A 19,457-nucleotide genomic window follows, 5' to 3' on the forward strand; every position below is an offset into this window, starting at 1 on the left:
GGAATACTTCGAGATAGACTCTCTTCTGTTCAATCCATACATTGTGAAGAATAGGTTACATCAACTTCTACTACCTATTCTAGTACGAATAAGCTATTATACAAAAGACGCAACTAATCCAGAAGTATCTAAGTAGGAATAGTAACCTCGAACTCATTATTGATATCAACAATCCGTCCCTACAGACAAACATAGTCTCATCCTAACGCAAAACTGCATCCGGCTTATAAAAAGCCGCTTCAAGCTGCCGCACCAGGTGAGGTGGATGTGTTTTCTGTCACAAACAGGGCATTATTATTATGCTGGTGAATGCTGTTGGTGCTATCTGCCATTGCCTGGTATATTTGACCCTTGCGGTGATAGAATGGGTACATGGCTATCAGCATGTGTTCCATCATAGCGACTTATCCTCTGGCCTGGACTGGGTGTGAAGTTGAAAACGTAGGACAATTCATCTTGAGCCCCAGTTACAAACGGCAGACTAGCAGCTTGCCACTGGTTCATCTGCTGGGTGTGAAATGATTGGAGTCCCAATGGCGATGGGGCCTGGCCGTCAATAGCTTGTGTAAAGTTTGATAAGCCATCAGACGCCGGGAACCCAGGTTGGAAAGCTAGGGGGAGAGGTGGGTAAGCGAGACTCAAAGGGTCATCGTTGTATGAATCTTGCATGTATGCTCTGCTCATATATCCAGCCGGAGAGAGAGCTTCTTTCGACCTCGATGGGAACGTGTCCACTTCGCAACGTGAAGTGCTTGTGAAAGATGGTTGCAACTGCTCTTTAGACTCGTCTGAGTATGCGGTTTGTCTGATATCCAGACTGGGAACAGGGGCAGCTGGTACGTTGTTTTGCGCTTCGATCAATCGTTTTGCGAAGCTCGCGGCGAGATTGTCATTTTGTATGTCATAGCTCCCACTTCGACCTTTCCACCGCTCTGAAATTTCAAGTAGGCTTGCAGTCAAAGTACCAAGCGCGGATGGCATAGCAACTTGGTAGTATTTTGCATGAGCTAGCAGCATCCGTCCAGCAATAAAGAGGCAGAAAGAGAATTGGGGGTTAGTGAAAATGTGCGAGTGTGATAAGAACTGCTGGCCTATTCTTGCAATCTCCGAAGCTGCCTCTAGGCATGTCTCCGCCGATGAGGCTGACGGGGGTTTGACTGCGCAGATCTTCCAGTGTGGGGGTGGATAAGCGATGCCTTGATGCAATAGAATCACAGCCGTATTATGTGTAATATGGGCCAGTGTTAAATTGGGGTCCATAACTCCGTCGCCGTTAAGTACGGACGCCTCACGCCATTTTGGGGGCAGGTATAACTTCCATCTAGGGAGAATTATAGCGTTATTAATAGATCTTAAAGATAGCCAGAATATTTAGGTACTCACTGTATAAGTCGTAAATCCAACTCCTTGAATTTCATCATCCACATTTGGGCCTTTTCAGTATCATCAACAATAAATGCATGACGAAGGAAGAAGTTTGTCACTAAAGCAAGTGACTCGGTTGCCTCAATGTTATACGCTAAACCGCCGATAGAGTCCTGATCCTCGGGGTTTGCCGAATCTCGATTTTCCGAGAGTATAGAGCTAGTGGAGGTCGTATCCTTGAAGTCCGGGATCCCGAAGTATGGTGTGCAGACCTCTCTCTCTTTCTCCCAGTGAGCACCTTCACATGGAAGTCGGCGCTTCATATCAGCACTATTCAGACTCGTTTTCCAACCCGTGGACACGCTACAGAAGCGGTCCATCAAGAAAACCGCCCAAAATACCCGTCGACGCTCTTCTGCTTCATGCCACGATTTTGATGGTGTTAAAAACACCATACGTCGAATAAGTATCTCTCCTGTATTGGATACGCGGTAGAGATCATCTTCCTCCACACTCAGCTGTAATTGCTCCACGACGCCGACCATACTTCCGATTATAGACCATGATGAAGGACCGCGCCCCCGACCGATCTGCATATTGAATCTGTTAATTTGGGTATCTTTCAACATTTAGAAGCAACGACTTACGGTCTCAAATGCAACGATGACCAAGGCCTGTAGATTCTCGACCGAGAATGACTCCGTACTGTCCAATATCACTTTCTGCCGACTCCTTTCTGCAATTCGGGACTTCGTCTCTTCGTCCGGTAGTCTCTCGTGTTGACAGAAGCGGACACACACAGCAATAATCGCATGAAGAATGCACGTGATACGCGGAAGCTCGGTTTCTGACTTCATGCGCTCTCGGAATTTTGTTACATGGAGAATGGGAATCCAATGATGAATATTCACATAATAGAAATCAACCAGCTCAGTCATAATCTCGGGAGGCAAAAGCCCGCTCGGATCACTAGCAAGATCGTGCGTGATGTTCGGGGAATCGGGATCCGGCTTGTCAAGTCGTCGTCTCTTTGTGACCCGTGAAGCTGGCTCCAGGCCCTCTGTATCCTTGTCCGAGAAGTTCTGTTCAACACTGGACTTCGAACCCGATGCAGATTGGAGTAAGGATTCTCTCATCTGCTCTCGGCGTTGATCTAGCTCCGCGATGGTGGTTGATTGTCCAGTCGACTCTGGAAAGGTTTTATTGGGATGAAGGACCTGCCACATTTGCTGCCAGAGCATTTCTTGGCCAAGAAACATGTTCTCGAGTGTTTCAATGCGGCGATAGAGTTGATCGACCGCACCCGCGCGGAGGCCCGGCTTCATGCGTCGATCATCGTAGACGCAGGAGATGTTGTACCGAGTACATTGGTCACAGGGCTGTGAGCGGCTGCAGCGGGCCTTTTTCCTTCGGCACGACTGGCAAGCGGGCCCATCGTCCTCCGGCTTCGAATTCTCCTGCGCCTGCTCGCGGCTGGGATCACCGTCGGAGTTGTGGTTGGATTTGGGTGGCATTGGAGACGTTCGCGAGACAGATCTTCTGCATGAAATATGGCGCAAGGCACATCGCTCTTTTTAGGCGAGGCGAGGATCTGGTTTCTGAGGATGATAGGGGAATTATAGACGTCACCCTGCAAGAATCATGGGATGTGCGAACGAGGGCCCCTTTCTAGCCTTGGGTGTTCAATTTTCCACGGCGGTACCTGTGTCTGCAAATCAGGGGAAATGCAGAGGAGCGGGGAGGTGCTGACGGGGGAAGGCCGGAGAGTGTTTGGGGCCCCAGACTATTTCCCCGCATTAGCGTAATCATGTGCACTCTGCTGCTTTACACTAGTCCAACCCGAGGATGTCCGAAAAATTCTGATCGGTCGGATTAATCATACACCACCTCTGCTATGTAGAACCATGTGGTATCTAGTATCAAAACAAGCAAGAGCCTAGTATGCTTTCATGACGACTAGAATCAAGCGGAGTCTAAATCAGGAAGAAAAGCTTGATTGGGTTGAAGGAAGGAGACCCAGGGGGGTTGTGAGCGTACCCGTGGTACGGCGCGCTGATACCCGTACAACCGATACTTGGCGGTTACAAAGCTCGAGTCATTATAATTTAGAATTACACTTTTAGCTTACGACAACGTAGAACTCCGTTGTGAGCTATCACTTGCTAGCGGTTCTTTGAAGCAATAAGACTGGCTTAGTATAGCTTATTAATGCATACCGGATTTTCCTCCAACCAAGAGCCAAGCCCGCTGCTCCTCGCCAAATTATTGCTTCCTACCTATCTTCAATAAAATCAACCATGGAGTGTCTTTGAGATTTTAAGAGTCGAACTAATGACCGGGAGCGGTAACTTACCACTAGCAACTAATGGGTCGCATACAGTAGGAGACCACGTTTCCTACGCTTTTGTATGTAATTCTAGGTTCTTTTGTAACTCTGGTGGTAATCAACAAGCATCGCTGCATTCAACGCATTTGACACTCGGATATTCCGGCCCCTGATCGCATGTTTTCTCTCCATTTAATCAACCTTGTCATCCTAATATTAATTCCGGTTGATATTAGTCCTCCTGCATGCACACTAGACCATAAACTATTAGCCTGCTTTGATATCGAAGTATTCCCTCCAAGCTGGTGACCGGCCTCGTCAAATCTGCGATGGCGATGATACGCCCATCTAATTTCAGCTTCCTAGCTACACTGCGTCAACTCCGCCCTACCCCGGAAAACCTCCCCGAGCGGTCATTATGCTGATACGATTTCGGTCAGTAGTGTAAGCAACAGGCATATCTTTCTACGGCGTATCCAAAGATCTGCGTTCTCGGGCGGGTGGCCAGAATTCAACATGAGGTCTCTGTGAACGTTGCCTCCGATAACCTGTATCCGGATAAATAGGGTGAAAAGGATATCTCTAAGGGGAATTTCAATTATTGAGATCATAAAAGCCAGCCCAGTAAGCTCCCCGGCCCATTAAACTCACTTTACTGTGTCGGGTTGTTTCCGAGAGGAAAATTCGCCGTCCCGATCACATCGCGTGGACAGAGCAAGCTTAGCTGAGGACTGGATATCGGAAGGGCGGTCAACCAGCTCCACAATTTGGAGTGGATCCTCTGCGATGCCCGGAGGCGTGGATCTCCCCAGATTAACAGAGTTGACGATGCGGGAAGAACCACTCAAGACTCGACTGGTCGTCAGGGTAACCTTGAAGTGGAGTTTTTGGAGTCGTGACGCCCGACTACCCGTTCAATACTGGCAATTCAGGATCAAATATGTCAACCATCTTTCGATTGCTCATGCAATAATGTCGTATATACAATGATCAGGCATGTTATCGCGATGTAGTCCGTGGAGAGATAACCGAAGAAGGACCAAATTAGCGAAATGAATGTGTCTACCCAACATTCAGCAATTTCTCTCGTAAACGGACATTATGAACAGGTTAGATGGCTAGAAACTGCCGCCCTCATGATGTAGACGTTACCTCTGACTTCGCGTTTTGTCTCTGATAGTATCTTCAAAGTCTATTTTGGACTAGACTTCTCGGACTGTATAGAACGGGTGTCGTGGGTTTGATCATTCGCTATTCGTACCTCACGTGGGTTGCCCGGTTGCAGTGCCACCTTCAAATTCAATCTGACGGATCCGGACAGCCTTCATAATTACCCTCGCCGTCGGAGTTGAGGACCGCCCCTCAGCAGCAGCACAGACCGTGGTTTGGGCTTCGGACAATAGCATTGTGGCTAGTCCAAGCTTTGCCAGTGCTACTGCTACGGTGTCCTCGATTGTTTTCGCGTCTGCGGGGACCCCGCCCATCTACTCCATAGTACTATACCAGATCATTATTTGCATGCTAGTCAGTGGTAACGTTGGATTACCGCGCGATCGGATGCGCGCTATGCTCCCTATACTACTATTGCGGCTCTTACGTTGCTTCAACTGCTTTTGTTTCGGCCGTCTGACCGCCGAAGAAGATCAGCTACGGGTTCGCACTGCCCAGTCTGATTGCCAGCACGATGCTAGTTATTGATGTATCTTTATCCGGCCGACCATCTTATCTTTATCCGGCCGACCATCTTATTGCCTTACACCCGTCTAACAAGCTGTACTTGCCGGCCAAGTACATCTTTATCCAGGTCTTACCAGGCCCCAGACATCTCACTGCCGACACCGCTGTCTCATCTTTCATGACTGTGCGTGGCTATACGATGGCTGGAGCCAAACCACAGTGGATCGATTGCGGAAGTGGACGGTGATGGTCTGTTGGAGCCGCTGGGTGGTCGTTTCCGGGCCATTCCTGATGGTAGCGGGAATGGACGGGTGTTGACCAGCTACGGTCGGGGGGAGGAGAAGGAGGAGGTCCTGCGCCGACCACTCCAGGTCGACCCAGACCGGCTGAGTGGGCAATTTGGAATGACGGTGTTTTGACTTCTGGAGAGAGAATGTCATTTGATCGCACTTCCCAGTTAAAAAGAAAAGTAGCAAAGTAAAAAAGGTAAAAGAAAGAAAAAGCAAAACCGCAATGCTGGTCGAGAGTGCGTGACTCGTTAGCGAAATTAAGCTCAGAGAGATGCGGGTACGGAAGCCGATAGCGGCCACACGAAGAAAGTGTATAATATGCATATTCTAAGACCGGCAGAAAGTTTAGATACCTGAATTACTATTACAGCGCCCATATTAAATCATGTATGTCTCTCTCAGAGGCTATTCACCTCGCTGTCGCGATATTGAGGCTATTTTTGTAGTGCATCTTGGTCATCTCCGCTAATTTCAGGCGGTGCGCCCATATTAAATCATGTGCATCTCTCTCGAAGGCCATTTATATCGCTGTCGCTATATTGAAGCTATTTTTATAGTGCATCTTGGTCATTCCCGCTGATTTTAGGTGGTGCGCCGTCTAATTGAAGCTCTCTATACAATTTGAACTACCACCGCCGCCGGCGAAGCCGCTGGCTTCGGCGCATCGGCGAAGCTGCTCGCTTCTTCGATATAGCACCCTCTGGTACGACTGTAGTAGCAGCATTATCTGTTGCTACTGCAGTAGTAGCATCATCTATTACTACTATAGAAGTAGCATCCTCCGCTGCTACTATAGAAGTAGCACCGCTAGTATCACCGCCAGTATCACCACTAATAATCCATGGATCATCAAAATCAAACTCCCCCTGCTCTGTCTCCGCTGTCGTCATCCGCTCTGTCTCTACCTCCGAGGGCCGTATAATCACGACGTGCATATAATACTCTCCCTTCACCTTCCGTAACCGCTGGCAAAGTTCACCAAGGGTCTTGGATACGAAAGAATATTGCTGCGAGAGGAACTGCGCGATCAACGGCCCTTTACCCTGCCGGGTAATATCCTTGGCTATAAGGAACCGATCTTGTGGCCTCCTCTGGTATCCTCCTGAATATTGGATAGTGCACCAATCGAGTAGCGAGACGAGGTCTCCGGCGAAGAATGGTATATTAACGATGGTCTTGGAGGAGGGAAAAACGTGTGAAAGCGATACTAACCGATGAATGAGAGGTTAGCTAGCTGCTTCTATAGTAGTGGTCGTACTCACTTAGTAGCCGCTCTATCTCTCTTAGGCTCTCCCAGAGATAGAAGGACGCAGAGATATGAACCTCCTACGGCGCTGCCGGCGCTACCGGCGCTGCTAGCGGCGGCGGTGGTAGTGGTAGGAGAGGACGTCTCTCTCGCTGACGCATATAAGATCTCCGGGCTGCGCTTACCGTGCCAGAAAGAGAAGAGAGAGAATCAAAACGTAGGATTAGCTACGCTGGTGCTAGCGAAGATGCGGCCACAGGTGTCGAAGGTGTAGGCGTCGATATAGGCGTTAATAAAGCTACCGTAGTTAAAGATATTGCTGCCGTAATAGCAGTAGCTATAGCTTCCTATAGGGAGGACTGTAGAGACGCCATTTCGATAAGGGTTGAATCGATTAACGGAGGGAGGACCTTTCAGCTTAATATAGATGAAATTCTGATTTGAACTAGGCCTCAGCCGTAGCTATCGGAGCTATCACGGCCGTCTCGGCTGCTGGCGACCATGAATATGCACCACGCGGCTTCATACATACGCCAAGGATAGGCTCTTCCCCTGATTCGTGGTAGTGTAATGCACGAAGCCGAAGTGCTTCATATACTACTCGGTATAGCTAGTCTCTTTCCCCCTTGAGCAGAAGCAGTGGATCTTCAGGGTCAAAGCTAACGCCCACAAGCTGCTACCCAATTTGCTGAAGCTACGAGAGACACCATGCCAAGGTCGCTGGTGGAAGATATTCCATAGAATCCCACCCTTCCACGTCTTGCTGTAGTCTTCGAAGGAGGTCTTGATCAAAAGATTGCTGGTAATCTTGAACGTCGGCGTCGGGATGGTAGTAGTTTATAACTGGCTTCCCTAGGATAGTGTCTGGCCTATTAGACTGTGGCCGAATTAAGTGTATATTCCAAATATTCGTGTATGAGTGTATACGAGCTCGGAGGATAGGCATATAGATAGCAAGAAGCGACACCTGCTCTGGAAGAGACTCTTTTAAAAAGATCCCATCGCGGTGTAGTATATAGAAATATTTGTAGTAGAGGAAGACGCTCGAGCTAGCGAGCTGTCCCCACCAGGATTCAATCCGTTGATTCTCAGTGCTTCGGCCGTAGAAGAAGCAGTCTTCTAGCTGAAGATATAACGCTAACGGTGACGCTTCGTGTGAGGCTTCGGCTGATAGTGAGGCTTCGGCTGATGGTAACGCTTCGGCTGATAGTAAGGCTGATGGTAAGGCTGATGGTGACGCTGACCGGCGAAGGGCGAGATGCGCATCACCAATCATCGTTGTTTCTGAGCCTAGATCAGCCCGTATAACGCGCGGTAGAAAGCCCGTCGAAGCTACGCAGTCAAGATACTGACGTAGTACGCTTATTGCTGTTCGTGTAGAGATTCCTACGTAGATCCATATGATATATCGAGAGTATCCATCGATAGCAGCATATATCTCGAATCCGAAGGGTTCCAGCTTCATATAACCATCAATATGCCATATCCAGTTTGGCCTAGGGCAAGTATAAGCTCCTCTCCGGCGTTGGAGGTCTGACCGACGACGTTCGATAGCTTCCGGGTTGATTCTACGGTAGACCTCGTAGATTCTATCTCTAGATGAGTATTAGTAGTCTGCTCACTAAGGACGAGGATAGACCTTGACTCACCGAGGATAGAAATGACCTTGGTTGCGAAGGAAGATATATTGTAGCCGAGAACCATAGCCTTTAATATCTCCAATCTGGTCCTCTATGCCCAGAATAGCTTTAATCTCAGCTTCCTGCCGCTCACGTTCTTCAGGATCGTCGACCCGAAGCTTTATTCTAAGCCGCTTACGAGCTCTGCGAAGACTACGCTCAGATGAGGGCATACCCTGTCTTTTGAGTACTTGGAGAATCTCTTCAGTGCTTAGAGAGAGACAGAGAAGCTCATAAACACGCTTATCCAGAGCTTCGGTAGACTTCGCTGGGTAGCTGATATTCTATAACTATAGGCGGTTATTGATTATGCGTATTGTAACGCTAACGCCATAGTCGTTAAGCAGCATAATGCGAATAGCTTCAGTAGAGCGCCCAAGTTAGATATAATCCTCGATCTCCTGCCTATACGGGTCAAGAGGGATACGAGGTGTCATAGTAGAGAGCAATACACAACGAGGGCAACAGCGAGGCCGACAGCGAGGGCCACAGCGAGGGTATTCAGCGACGGCCACAGCGAGGGTATTCAGCGACGGCCACAGCGAGGGTATTCAGCGACGGCCACAGCGACGGAAATAGCGACGGCCACAGCGAGGATATTCAGCGAGGGTATTCAGCGACGGCCACAGCGACGGTCACAGCGAGGATATTCAGCGAGGATATTCAGCGACGGCCACAGCGAGGATATTCAGCGAGGGTATTCAGCGACGGCCACAGCGACGGTCACAGCGAGGATATTCAGCGAGGATATTCAGCGACGGCCACAGCGAGGATATTCAGCGAGGGTATTCAGCGACGGCCACAGCGAGGATATTCAGCGAGGGTATTCAGCGACGGCCACAGCGACGGTCACAGCGAGGATATTCAGCGAGGATATTCAGCGACGGCCACAGCGACGGTCACAGCGAGGATATTCAGCGAGGATATTCAGCGACGGCCACAGCGAGGATATTCAGCGAGGGTATTCAGCGACGGCCACAGCGACGGCCACAGCGAGGATATTCAGCGAGGGTATTCAGCGACGGCCACAGCGACGGTCACAGCGAGGATATTCAGCGAGGATATTCAGCGAGGATATTCAGCGACGGAAACAGCGACGGAAACAGCGACGGCCACAGCGAGGATATTCAGCGACGGCGACAGCGACGGAAATAGCGAGGGCGACAGCGAGGGCGACAGCGAGGGCGACAGCGAGGGTATTCAACGCCTAGGGATATCGAAAGTTAGCAGATTGTATAGTATGAATAGCTTCATCTTACCACCTGGGATAGCGGCAAGAAATGGCGTCAAGATGGGGGGGTCAGTAGAAAATGGAGAATCTATTTTTGTATGGGAAAGATAGTATAAAATACGATTCCTGCGTTACAGAGCGGTCCCTAGGGCGGTCTAGAATATGCATATTATACACTTTCTTCGGGTGGCCGCTATCAGCTTCCGTAATGCGGGGACCAAGCGCAGCCGTGCAACAATCCGACGGGCTCGGTTCCTGTTCACACCACGCCAAGCAGCCGTGGTTTCACCTTGTTCTCCGCAGCTTTGGCGTGCAGCTGTCTGAGATCAGATCTGAGACATTTATTCCGCAACCATACACTGGCTACCATGGCCCTGTTACGAAAAAAGAGCGATGAGGCTCTCTGCCGGGCTCCGAGTCGGGACACCCTGTCAGCCCCCTTCTTCATGCCCCGACAAATCTACTTCTGCAGAATGACGCGAATAATCGCGCATGCGCTCACCACCTCCCTCTCGTCGTCTTCTGAACAGCCAGATGTTAGGCCGCTCCGTCTTGGGTGGTATGGCACATGCCCCGGTCGCATGGTATGAGTGTTACATTGGCTTATCGTGCGGGTGATGCGTTCCTGCAGCTTGCGGGCGCCGAGGAGGAGGACCCTGCCTGATCTGATTCGCCCGTCGCGAACCCTGGTCGGCGGCCCTAGACGGCTTGTCCGCGTCCATCAGGGCTATCAAGCCTTCCATCAGGAGGTGGATGATACTGTGATCCGAGTTACATCCTTCACTGCAAGACCACCCTACGCCGGGCCTAGCGGGATAGCGCGATAGTGGGATGTGTACGGAGGATGCAACATCTTCAACCATGCTCGGGGCCCCGAGGTCAACTAGGACCCCAAGATACACCCCGAAGCATCAGGGGCAATCGGGGCAGTTGCTGCAAATGACAATGTTACCCCTTCCGGTGACTTGGCGCCCCCCTGATTGGATGCCGACATCAACTATGCCGATTGTCGGGAGCGGTACAGGATCCGACAACGAGGCCGCAGGGGTTCCGGATGAGCACGTTGTTCCATGCTCTCCTGTTACATATTTGAATGCAGCGATGGTTGCCAGAATCGGCTTGGCTTGGTTATCGGATGCCTCCGAATGGGCTCCTCGCGCTCCTGGGACACCCCCAGGAATGTGGCGTTCTCTCCGTTGGCTGCTGGAACTGCTATGGTGACCACGTTGGCCATGTGCGAGCACCGAAACCTCCGATCTTCCCTTTATTGTCCATTTTGATCAAACGGCATGGCAGTCGGGGCGAGTAAAAAGCGGAGATGAGATTACGGGGTTTCCTGCGTGCAGTCACTCTGCGGGCACCGTGCCGTTCGGTCTGGCGGACCATGAGGCGATCGGTTGAGGAATTCCTGTGGTCCGGCTGGGAGATGGTTAGGAGAAGAAGTGTGTTAGAGTTCTGTGCGAATACAAATAGTGACGTTGGCCTCTCAGACGTTACGTTCGATATTCTCCCAATTCAGTGTCGCTGGCTCGACGAGACCTCCTCTTAAGATACACCTCGAACTTCCCTTCACTATGCGATCTGTCCTTCCTTTCCTCCTCAGCCTGGGATGGCTCGCTACTGCGGCCGTCATTCCCTCCTATGATAAGCACACGGCCGAGCTGGATGCTCGCGATGCAACTGGATATCGCTCCGTTGCCTATTTTGTCAACTGGGTGAGTGCCATGACGTAACTGGATCATCTAGCATGAGCCGCGACTGGGGCTAAACATCTTATCCTAGGCGATCTATGGACGCAATTTTAACCCTCAAGACCTCCCGGCCGAGAGACTAACACATGTATTGTACGCATTTGCCAATGTGCACCCGGACACCGGAGAGGTGTACTTGTCAGATTCCTATGCCGACATTGAGAAACATTATACGGGAGATTCCTGGAGCGACACTGGAACCAACGTTTACGGATGCATCAAGCAGCTTTTCTTACTCAAACAAAGGAACCGAAAACTGAAGGTTCTTCTGTCGATTGGTGGGTGGACTTACTCCAGCAACTTTGCCAGCCCTCTGAGCACTGCCGCTGGCCAAGCGACCTTCGCTTCATCTGCAACAACCCTGGTGAAAAACCTAGGTTTCGATGGTGTTGATATTGATTGGGAGGTACCTTTTGCACTGCCTCCTTCTTAAACAATCCATCTCACTGACGGAACTAGTACCCTACCAACAGTGCTCAGGCTGACAACTTTGTTTCTACGCTCCAACAATTACGCTCGGTAAGGTTATCCGGTGTGAAATATCAATGTATTGGAGACTGATCATGGTTTAGTCGCTGGACTCGTACAGTGCAGCTAATGCGAATAATTACCATTTCTTGATCACTGTTGCCTGTCCTGCGGGTACGTTCTATTCCTCGGAACCATTACTATGCTGGGCTCTATATTAATGAAGGACCTAGGCCCATCAAACTATCAGGCGCTCCATCTATCACAAATGGACCAGTACTTGGACTTCTGGAATCTCATGGCATATGATTATTCAGGAAGCTGGGACACCATCGCTGGCCACGATGCTAATATCTACGCGTCAACCAGCAACCCGGCTAGCACACCCTTCAACACAGACCAGGCCATCAGCTACTATACTTCTAACGGCGTACCAGCAAACAAGATTGTCCTGGGTATGCCGCTCTATGGTCGCTCGTTCATGAACACGGATGGACCTGGCACGAGCTACAATGGGGTTGGCGGCGGCAGCTGGGAGAACGGCGTGTGGGACTACAAGGCACTACCCATGACTGGCGCATCTGTGAACTACCTGAGCCAGCCTGTTGCAAGCTACAGCTATGATTCCTCGCAGCGGATGATGGTTAGCTATGACACACCCCAGGTTGCGCAGCTGAAGGCGCAGTACATTCAGTCCAAGGGTCTCGGTGGTGGCATGTGGTGGGAGAGTAGCAGCGACAAGAATGGCTCGGATAGCTTGATCACTACGGTTTGTCTCCTAAGGAATCCCTCATTCGAAACATGCATTGACTGACCGTCCGATCCTGCTAGGTTGTCACCGCGTTTGGCGGCACCGGTGCTCTGGACCAAAGCCAGAACGAACTGAGCTACCCCGCGTCCGCGTATGATAACCTGAAGGCTGGGTTTCCAGCCACATAGCCAGATTCAAAGGACTGAGGATATCGCGGCGAATAACCAACTGATGAGCATCTCCTTTCGTTGGCTTTTTCTGTAAGACGTTATGGAAGAGATAGTTTGCTATGGGGGATATCTTTCGCTTGGTCCACGTTTATTCAATATCTGACAGTGATTGGGGTTGATCTTCCTTTTTTTTTTTTTTTTTTCTAAATTCCAGACGTATGGAGTCCGGAAAGCAAACGTATCTCCTCTCTATAACCTTCACGTAGGGTTGAGCCTCTTACGTAAATTGTGGGTCTCTGGCCAACCGAGCACCTCTCGAACCAAAATACTAGAGAGACTGGTTACGATCGGCAATTGTCCTGATTTTGTTTGGGCCTCATAATTAGCAGCGAGGCTCTCAGAGGGTGACATGGCAACATGGCAAATTGGTAAGCTAGAAACTCTCTACATGGCAACATAGGCATTAGTCCAGTACTCAAAGTCAGAACAACCCCCATAAACCCCAGTCGCAAGAAAGGGAGCCCGAGCCCCTACAAAAGGAATCACCAGAAGCTATTTCTTTCTGACTTGTTGTTCCTAATGTAAGTCCCGTCTCTTGAATTCAGTTATATAGTTTCGCTCTTGGACCCCTGACCCTGAGGACTTTCACTGATCGATCCTGCAGATGGCGAAGACGGGGATATGCTTGTGTCAACGTTCTGTTTAGTATCGACACTACCAGTCACAATTTCTGCTTTTCCTGTCATGCCTTTATAGACCTGCTGGACCTGTTGGATTCCACCATCGAGGAGAGGGTAGAAAATCGCAACGAGCATCGTGCCCCAAAGCCAAATGATAGCAACCACAACCCAAGCAATAAAGAACTGTTCAGAACCAGATGAGAATTTGATCAATTCCGAAGTGGCATGCCAAGAGAGCTCATTAAAAGAGCAGGAGCGGCAATGGAATGAAGCAGACGTACCTTCTTCTCAAAAACATAGCGAGATCCATACATCGGCAAGGGCCAAATCACCCAGTGACCCAAGAACGTTGCGGTAGACCAGACAGCCGCGATGCGACCCCATCGCTTCAGCTCTTTCGATTGTATGGCAGCAATATGGCCTCCATCCTCGGTGCTATTTTTTTCACTGCGACCGGGCGAATAGTGGACATGGGATGTGGTCAAGTCACTATCCAACTTCTCAAGCGCGAGCTTTTCTTTCCGGAAATCGGCCCAGTCATAGTTCTGCGGCCGGAGAAGCGTGATCAAAACTGAATAAAGAATTGGCGAGAAGCAAGATGCCACTGTGCCGTACATGCAAGGGAGTACTTCACCCGTACTTGCGACGGAGACCTCGCCTCCGAAGTGGGCAGCTGTTCCGAGCCAGACGGCGAGGCCGGTTGTTAGGCCCAGAATTGGGGACAGAATGGCTGCAGCCTTGCTCTGACGACGCCAGAGGACAGTGAATACCATTGGAAAGATCCCAGGGCAGGTAACCACTCCTGCAGAAGCTTTTAGTTCGGGGCTTTAGTGGAACGGGTCGAGTAAGTAGCTGACCTAGCATATACAAAGTCCAACCAAGGTCAATGCCAACATAGTGCAGCATGGTGCTAAATCCGGCGGAGAAAGCAGCAAAGAAGATGACGCCGAAGTGACTAGACCGAATTAAATCGCGGTCGGTCGCAAATTTGTTGAAATACTCGCGGTACACATCAAAGCTGAGAATTGAACTGACCGCAATGACTTGCGCCGAAAGGGTAGAGGTCACAGCCATGAAAGTCATAAGGAGGACAGCAGCTGCACCACCTTTACCTGCAATGGTGATCGCTGCATATGGAAGGACTAAGCCACCGCTGACCTCGGATGTCGTCATTCGCTATATGTTTATGTTAGTAAAGGCCTCCAAGCGAGCTATTGACGCGCTTACTCGAGGATATGTCGGAAAATTGGGCTGGTTTTCTAGACCGAGGGCAACAGAGCTCATCACCGTCCCCAGAGCCCAAGGAATAGCAAAGTAGGCAATTCCACCGATGGTGTAGCCGGGGACAACCGCCGCGGGAGATGCGGAGAAGGCCTTGATGAAATAGCTAGTATCCATCTAGACGCGTGGTCAGTAATACGTATCATTGTTATAAAGATATGAGGGGCATCACTTACAACGACCAGGCCAAAGTTGCCACAAGTATGCAAGATGCCGAATAGTATTGCCTATACGCGTCAGTAAATGGGAGTCATGCGCCAGAAATGGGACGCATCCTTACGCTCTTTGATGTCATGGTCAAGTATGTCCCGTTTTGGTTTCCGGAGACAGGGTGACGCTCGGCAGCAGCTTTGAGAAGCTCGAAGAGATTACCCACGGAGCCAACTTGGTCGGAAGAAAACGCTTTGACAGAAAAGTAGCATGCGATGATAAGGATGACCGCCGTGTGGAAGTAGTCCGTCAGGAACCTGCTAGATGTTAGGAGGCCTGGCCACATGACTGAGTCAATGGAACCCACGTTGCCTTGATCCCTCCGACAAAAGTGTACACCGTCACACCGACCGGAAGCAAGAAAGTTGCCGCAATGATATGCATACCGGATCTACATTGATTAGTGTGTGGTACGTATTTAGGACTCGGGATGCTCACATACACGGCAGAAATGACAGCAGCTGCGCCAAGAAGCATGTTCGCACAAGCGAAGATATTATTGATCAGGCATAAGATCATGAACACGATATGAGCCGTCCGGCCTTGGACCCGTTAGAAGAATATTATTAGCGAAGTCAGAGATACTCCGGGTATATGGAAATATGGAAACATACCGTAGCGAATCCGCACCACCTCCAGGGAGGTATGTGCTTCTGGAATCTTTCGCTTGCATGAAATCCCCAGGAGGGCAAAGAAAACGATCATAGGACTACACCCGGCAGCAAACCAGAACGGCCCGGCGACGCCGTAGTCATACCCGACGAAAGAGGAACCCAGTAGTGCAGTCGACCATAACCAAGACTATCGATTGCGTGTCAGCAAGGTTTAGAGTGTCCGCAAAGTGAAGGTCAACCGACAGAGATCACGGCCGATGCAGTAAGACCAGTTCGCACGGTGCGATTCGCTGTCATAAACCTGGAATATCGAATCAGGTCATGTTCATGAATAAAGATCCGTGGAAGAGTAGCGCTGGCGGTACATTTCAGTTTTCTTATTATCTTCGCCCGTAGTCTTCTTCAAGATCTTCGTGACAAGCATCATGACTATCATTTCATTAGTTTTGATTGAAGTAGAAGCAATCTTAATTACCATACCCAAAGCGATCATAATACCAATTAAGACAACGACAATATATCCCACCGCCTGTGGAAGCGGTGGTTGCACCGTAGAGATGCCATCGCGAACGTACAACGTGGACATAGTGGTAGATCCACGGGGCTGATGAAGGAAAGGGAGAGGAAGGCCCGAGGCAGTGTCTTGTGTGTACAAGTTGGCAGATACTGCACCGCAGAGACAAGGACAAAACGACCAGCTCAGTATATATTACTGAGACTATGGGAAGGCCAGGACTTATGCATATTTGTATGCCATCTGTCTTCAGCACTATGCAACCCGTCTCCCGGTACGGGGGCGCTCCTGATCTCCGGGGTGCAAGCCACGGCGTCGGCGTCGTCACAGCGAATGAGCACGATGTGACCCGCAATGATTTGATATATGCGATGAGGTGCTTTGGGGGATAGAAGGCGAGTGATAAAGGGCTGGATTTAACTTTGGAAGGGTCGACCTCCATGCAGCCGAAGAAATGATGTGCCGTGCCACCACAGGACAATGTTTCGACTTTGGGGATATCCGCAGCCGAATTAACTCTCTAGTTCAACTCCAATTCTCTCTCGATTTGGATTTACACGTGCGCTACTGTGGTATCTACGAAGAATGGATGAGTAGCTTCCCCTGGGACTTGAAAAGTCGGGTAAGCTCGCGCAAATAGTGATCACCAATAGCGCACATGATATAATCCCTGAGTTCACGCTGTGGACCATTCCCAAAGACCGATTGGTTCCTTGGGGTTCTCCAATGAGATTGAGGGAATTCAGGGCTGCTAACGAATGATCCCGGGCCCTTCGATGCATCCCAAGGTTTTGCGGCATCGCATTGACACAGTCTTTCGTCAGTATCCCTCTCGCCCGAGAGATCAAAAAGAGATCAGAAGCAAAAAATCAGCCAGTTAAGTCGTCGACTGAGCCAATTCTAATTACCTCTGAACCAGTCAGGTCGGGCGCAGGTACATTTGGGGCCCCTCAGGATCTCCCGCATCGCGCCATCCTGGCCCACTTTGATGCTATGTGCGCAAGCCGGCTCTGAGAATGAAGCGGAGGGTGTGATGCACGCGGGGATGAATGATGTGCTCGATCATCGCGGTACAAATTGTGAGCTACCCCTCCAGTTACGCTGGACTTTGCTAGTGAAAGTCTTTACAAGGTCATCTAACCGGTTACGCTGCTCGGTCTATAGAGCGTCTGACACCACCATTGAAATACATCAGCATTTGTCCAAAATGACCGAGAACAATAATGTTGCGCGGGCTGACAAACCCCGCAAGTCACTGATTCTTAATGCCTTCGTGGAGATGTGTGCGTCTCTGCTCGCGTCGTATCCCCTGATAGCCCTGCGTACCTAACTGGAATGCAGGTAGCGGACACCAGTCGCCGGGCCTCTGGCGCCACCCTGAAGACGAGTCGCACCGTTTCAACGATATAGACCACTGGGTGGAGCTAGCACAGCTTCTAGAGTCAGCCAAGTTCCATGGCATCTTTATTGCAGATGTTCTAGGTAAGCCGACTCGTGGTCGCGTGGACAAAAGGGCGATGTATGTCGGATGCTTATGCAAAGCCGCGTGAAGGCGGCTACGATGTGTACAAGGGACCCCAGAATCTCGACCCTGCAGTCATCTCCGGTGCACAATGGCCAGTAAATGAGCCCCTGGCTGTTGTCCCCGCCATGGCTGCAGCGACAAAGAATATCGGCTTTGGAGTGACCGTTACGACCACATACGAGCAGCCGTATCATCTGGCAAGGAGACTGTCTACGGTGGATCACCTCACAAAAGGCCGGTATGTGTATCATCCTATTTATTTCGTGAAAGATTGCTGAGCACTCAACTACCAGCGTTGGTTGGAATGTAAGAGTTCAATCCCACAGCACGCAAAACAGAATTGCTGGACAAGACAATTGACTACGCATTGTGTAGGTTGTGACAGGCTATCTGGACTCTGCGGCACGAAACATGGGTCAAGCTGAGCAGCCACATGTACATGGGCCCCTTCCCCCAATCATACGCATGCGTGAATTGACGATGATGCAGCACGATGACCGGTATGCCCTGGCAGAAGAGTACGTCAAAGTCACATATAAGCTCTGGGAATCTTCCTGGCGCCAAGATGCCGTGGTCCTCGATCGCGAGCGCGGTATCTACACAGATCCAACACGCGTGCGACAGATCAACCACGTCGGAAAATATTTCAACGTGCCCGGTCCTCATCTCTGCCAACCCAGCCCACAGCGCACTCCGGTCATCCTGCAAGCTGGTACTTCCAAGGCTGGAAAAACATTCGCGGCTCAACATGCGGAAGCCATCTTCGTGGCAGGTCATAGTCCGTCCGTAGTCGCCAAGAATGTGGCCGAGATTCGACAGCTCGCAAAGACGGAGTTTGGCCGTGATCCGCGGAGCATCAAGTTCCTGGCCCTGCTCTGCCCGGTGCTAGGGCACACGGAGGAGGAAGCCGTGGAGAAATTCAAGTACTACCGTAGCCTGGGCTCCATTGATGGTGCTCTCGCGCTCTTTGGAGGCTGGACCGGGATTGATCTGAACAAGTATGGCGATGACGAAGAGCTGCGACATGTTGAGAGCAATGCCATCAGGTGAGGTAATCACCGAATCAGGGCTGGATCACCGTCGATTAATGTCGTGAATAGGTCCGCCGTGGAAGGCTGGTCAAAGGCAACCCCCGAAGTCGCCAAGTGGACCAAGGCAACGGTCGGTCAGCATATCACTGTCGGTGGCCTTGGTGCGACTCCCGTGGGGACGGCTGCACAGGTTGCTGACAACATGGAACGCTGGGTGCAAGAGGCTGATGTAGATGGGTTCAACCTGGTAAGATCGTCATCCCGTCCAGAATTCCAGGCCAAGGCACTTCTGACAGAGTGTCGAATCAGGCCTATGCCATCAAGCCGGGGTCTTTCCTGGACATCATCGAACTGCTTATCCCTGAGTTGCGCCGACGGGGTCTCTTCTGGGACGACTACGCGGTACCGAAGGGAACATATCGCGAAAACCTGTATTCGCAAGCTGGCCAATCGGGCCCGCGAGATGACCACCCAGCGTCGAGGTACCGCTGGAAAGCAGGAGTCGCTTCTGCTGACCATCCAGTCCCGGAGAACTGAATCACGAAATGGTCTTTACGATGCGAGAACCGGGAGAAGAAATGGATGAGCCATAAAGGGTTACCGCAAACTGTATGAAGTGTAAATGAATAAGATTCTTTTTCGTAGGCT

General features: G+C 50.5%; 5 protein-coding genes across 5 annotated transcripts; 2 read left to right on the forward strand and 3 right to left on the reverse strand.

The window, feature by feature from the left end:
* Positions 1-321: 321 nt before the first annotated feature.
* N7482_000155 (uncharacterized protein) lies at positions 322-2,879 on the reverse strand (the record flags this gene model as incomplete). Its single annotated transcript, XM_056682280.1, has 3 exons — positions 322-1,321; positions 1,384-1,955; positions 2,013-2,879. The coding sequence occupies 3 exons, from the start codon at positions 2,877-2,879 to the stop codon at positions 322-324; spliced, it is 2,439 nt and encodes an 812-aa protein (XP_056545886.1).
* Positions 2,880-9,661: 6,782 nt separating this feature from the next.
* Positions 9,662-10,184, reverse strand: N7482_000156 (uncharacterized protein; the record flags this gene model as incomplete). Its single annotated transcript, XM_056682281.1, has 2 exons — positions 9,662-9,790; positions 10,080-10,184. The coding sequence occupies 2 exons, from the start codon at positions 10,182-10,184 to the stop codon at positions 9,662-9,664; spliced, it is 234 nt and encodes a 77-aa protein (XP_056545887.1).
* A 1,204-nt stretch (positions 10,185-11,388) lies between these two features.
* Positions 11,389-12,972, forward strand: N7482_000157 (glycoside hydrolase family 18 protein; the record flags this gene model as incomplete). The annotated part of the gene is made up of 6 exons (XM_056682282.1): positions 11,389-11,529; positions 11,597-11,971; positions 12,025-12,084; positions 12,138-12,207; positions 12,267-12,802; positions 12,865-12,972. 6 exons carry the CDS (start codon positions 11,389-11,391, stop codon positions 12,970-12,972), a joined length of 1,290 nt encoding a protein of 429 aa, XP_056545888.1.
* A 587-nt stretch (positions 12,973-13,559) lies between these two features.
* On the reverse strand, positions 13,560-16,325 carry N7482_000158 (sodium:solute symporter family protein; the record flags this gene model as incomplete). Its single annotated transcript, XM_056682283.1, has 12 exons — positions 13,560-13,817; positions 13,916-14,436; positions 14,492-14,810; positions 14,862-15,032; positions 15,092-15,142; positions 15,196-15,382; positions 15,433-15,516; positions 15,568-15,667; positions 15,740-15,926; positions 15,983-16,040; positions 16,105-16,168; positions 16,220-16,325. 12 exons carry the CDS (start codon positions 16,323-16,325, stop codon positions 13,560-13,562), a joined length of 2,106 nt encoding a protein of 701 aa, XP_056545889.1.
* A 1,918-nt stretch (positions 16,326-18,243) lies between these two features.
* N7482_000159 (uncharacterized protein) lies at positions 18,244-19,346 on the forward strand (the record flags this gene model as incomplete). Its single annotated transcript, XM_056682284.1, has 3 exons — positions 18,244-18,824; positions 18,879-19,056; positions 19,119-19,346. 3 exons carry the CDS (start codon positions 18,244-18,246, stop codon positions 19,344-19,346), a joined length of 987 nt encoding a protein of 328 aa, XP_056545890.1.
* Positions 19,347-19,457: the final 111 nt, after the last annotated feature.

This window comes from Penicillium canariense (genome assembly GCF_028826845.1).
Source record: "Penicillium canariense strain IBT 26290 chromosome Unknown utg000001l_segment0_segment0, whole genome shotgun sequence".
Lineage (NCBI taxonomy): Eukaryota > Fungi > Ascomycota > Eurotiomycetes > Eurotiales > Aspergillaceae > Penicillium > Penicillium canariense.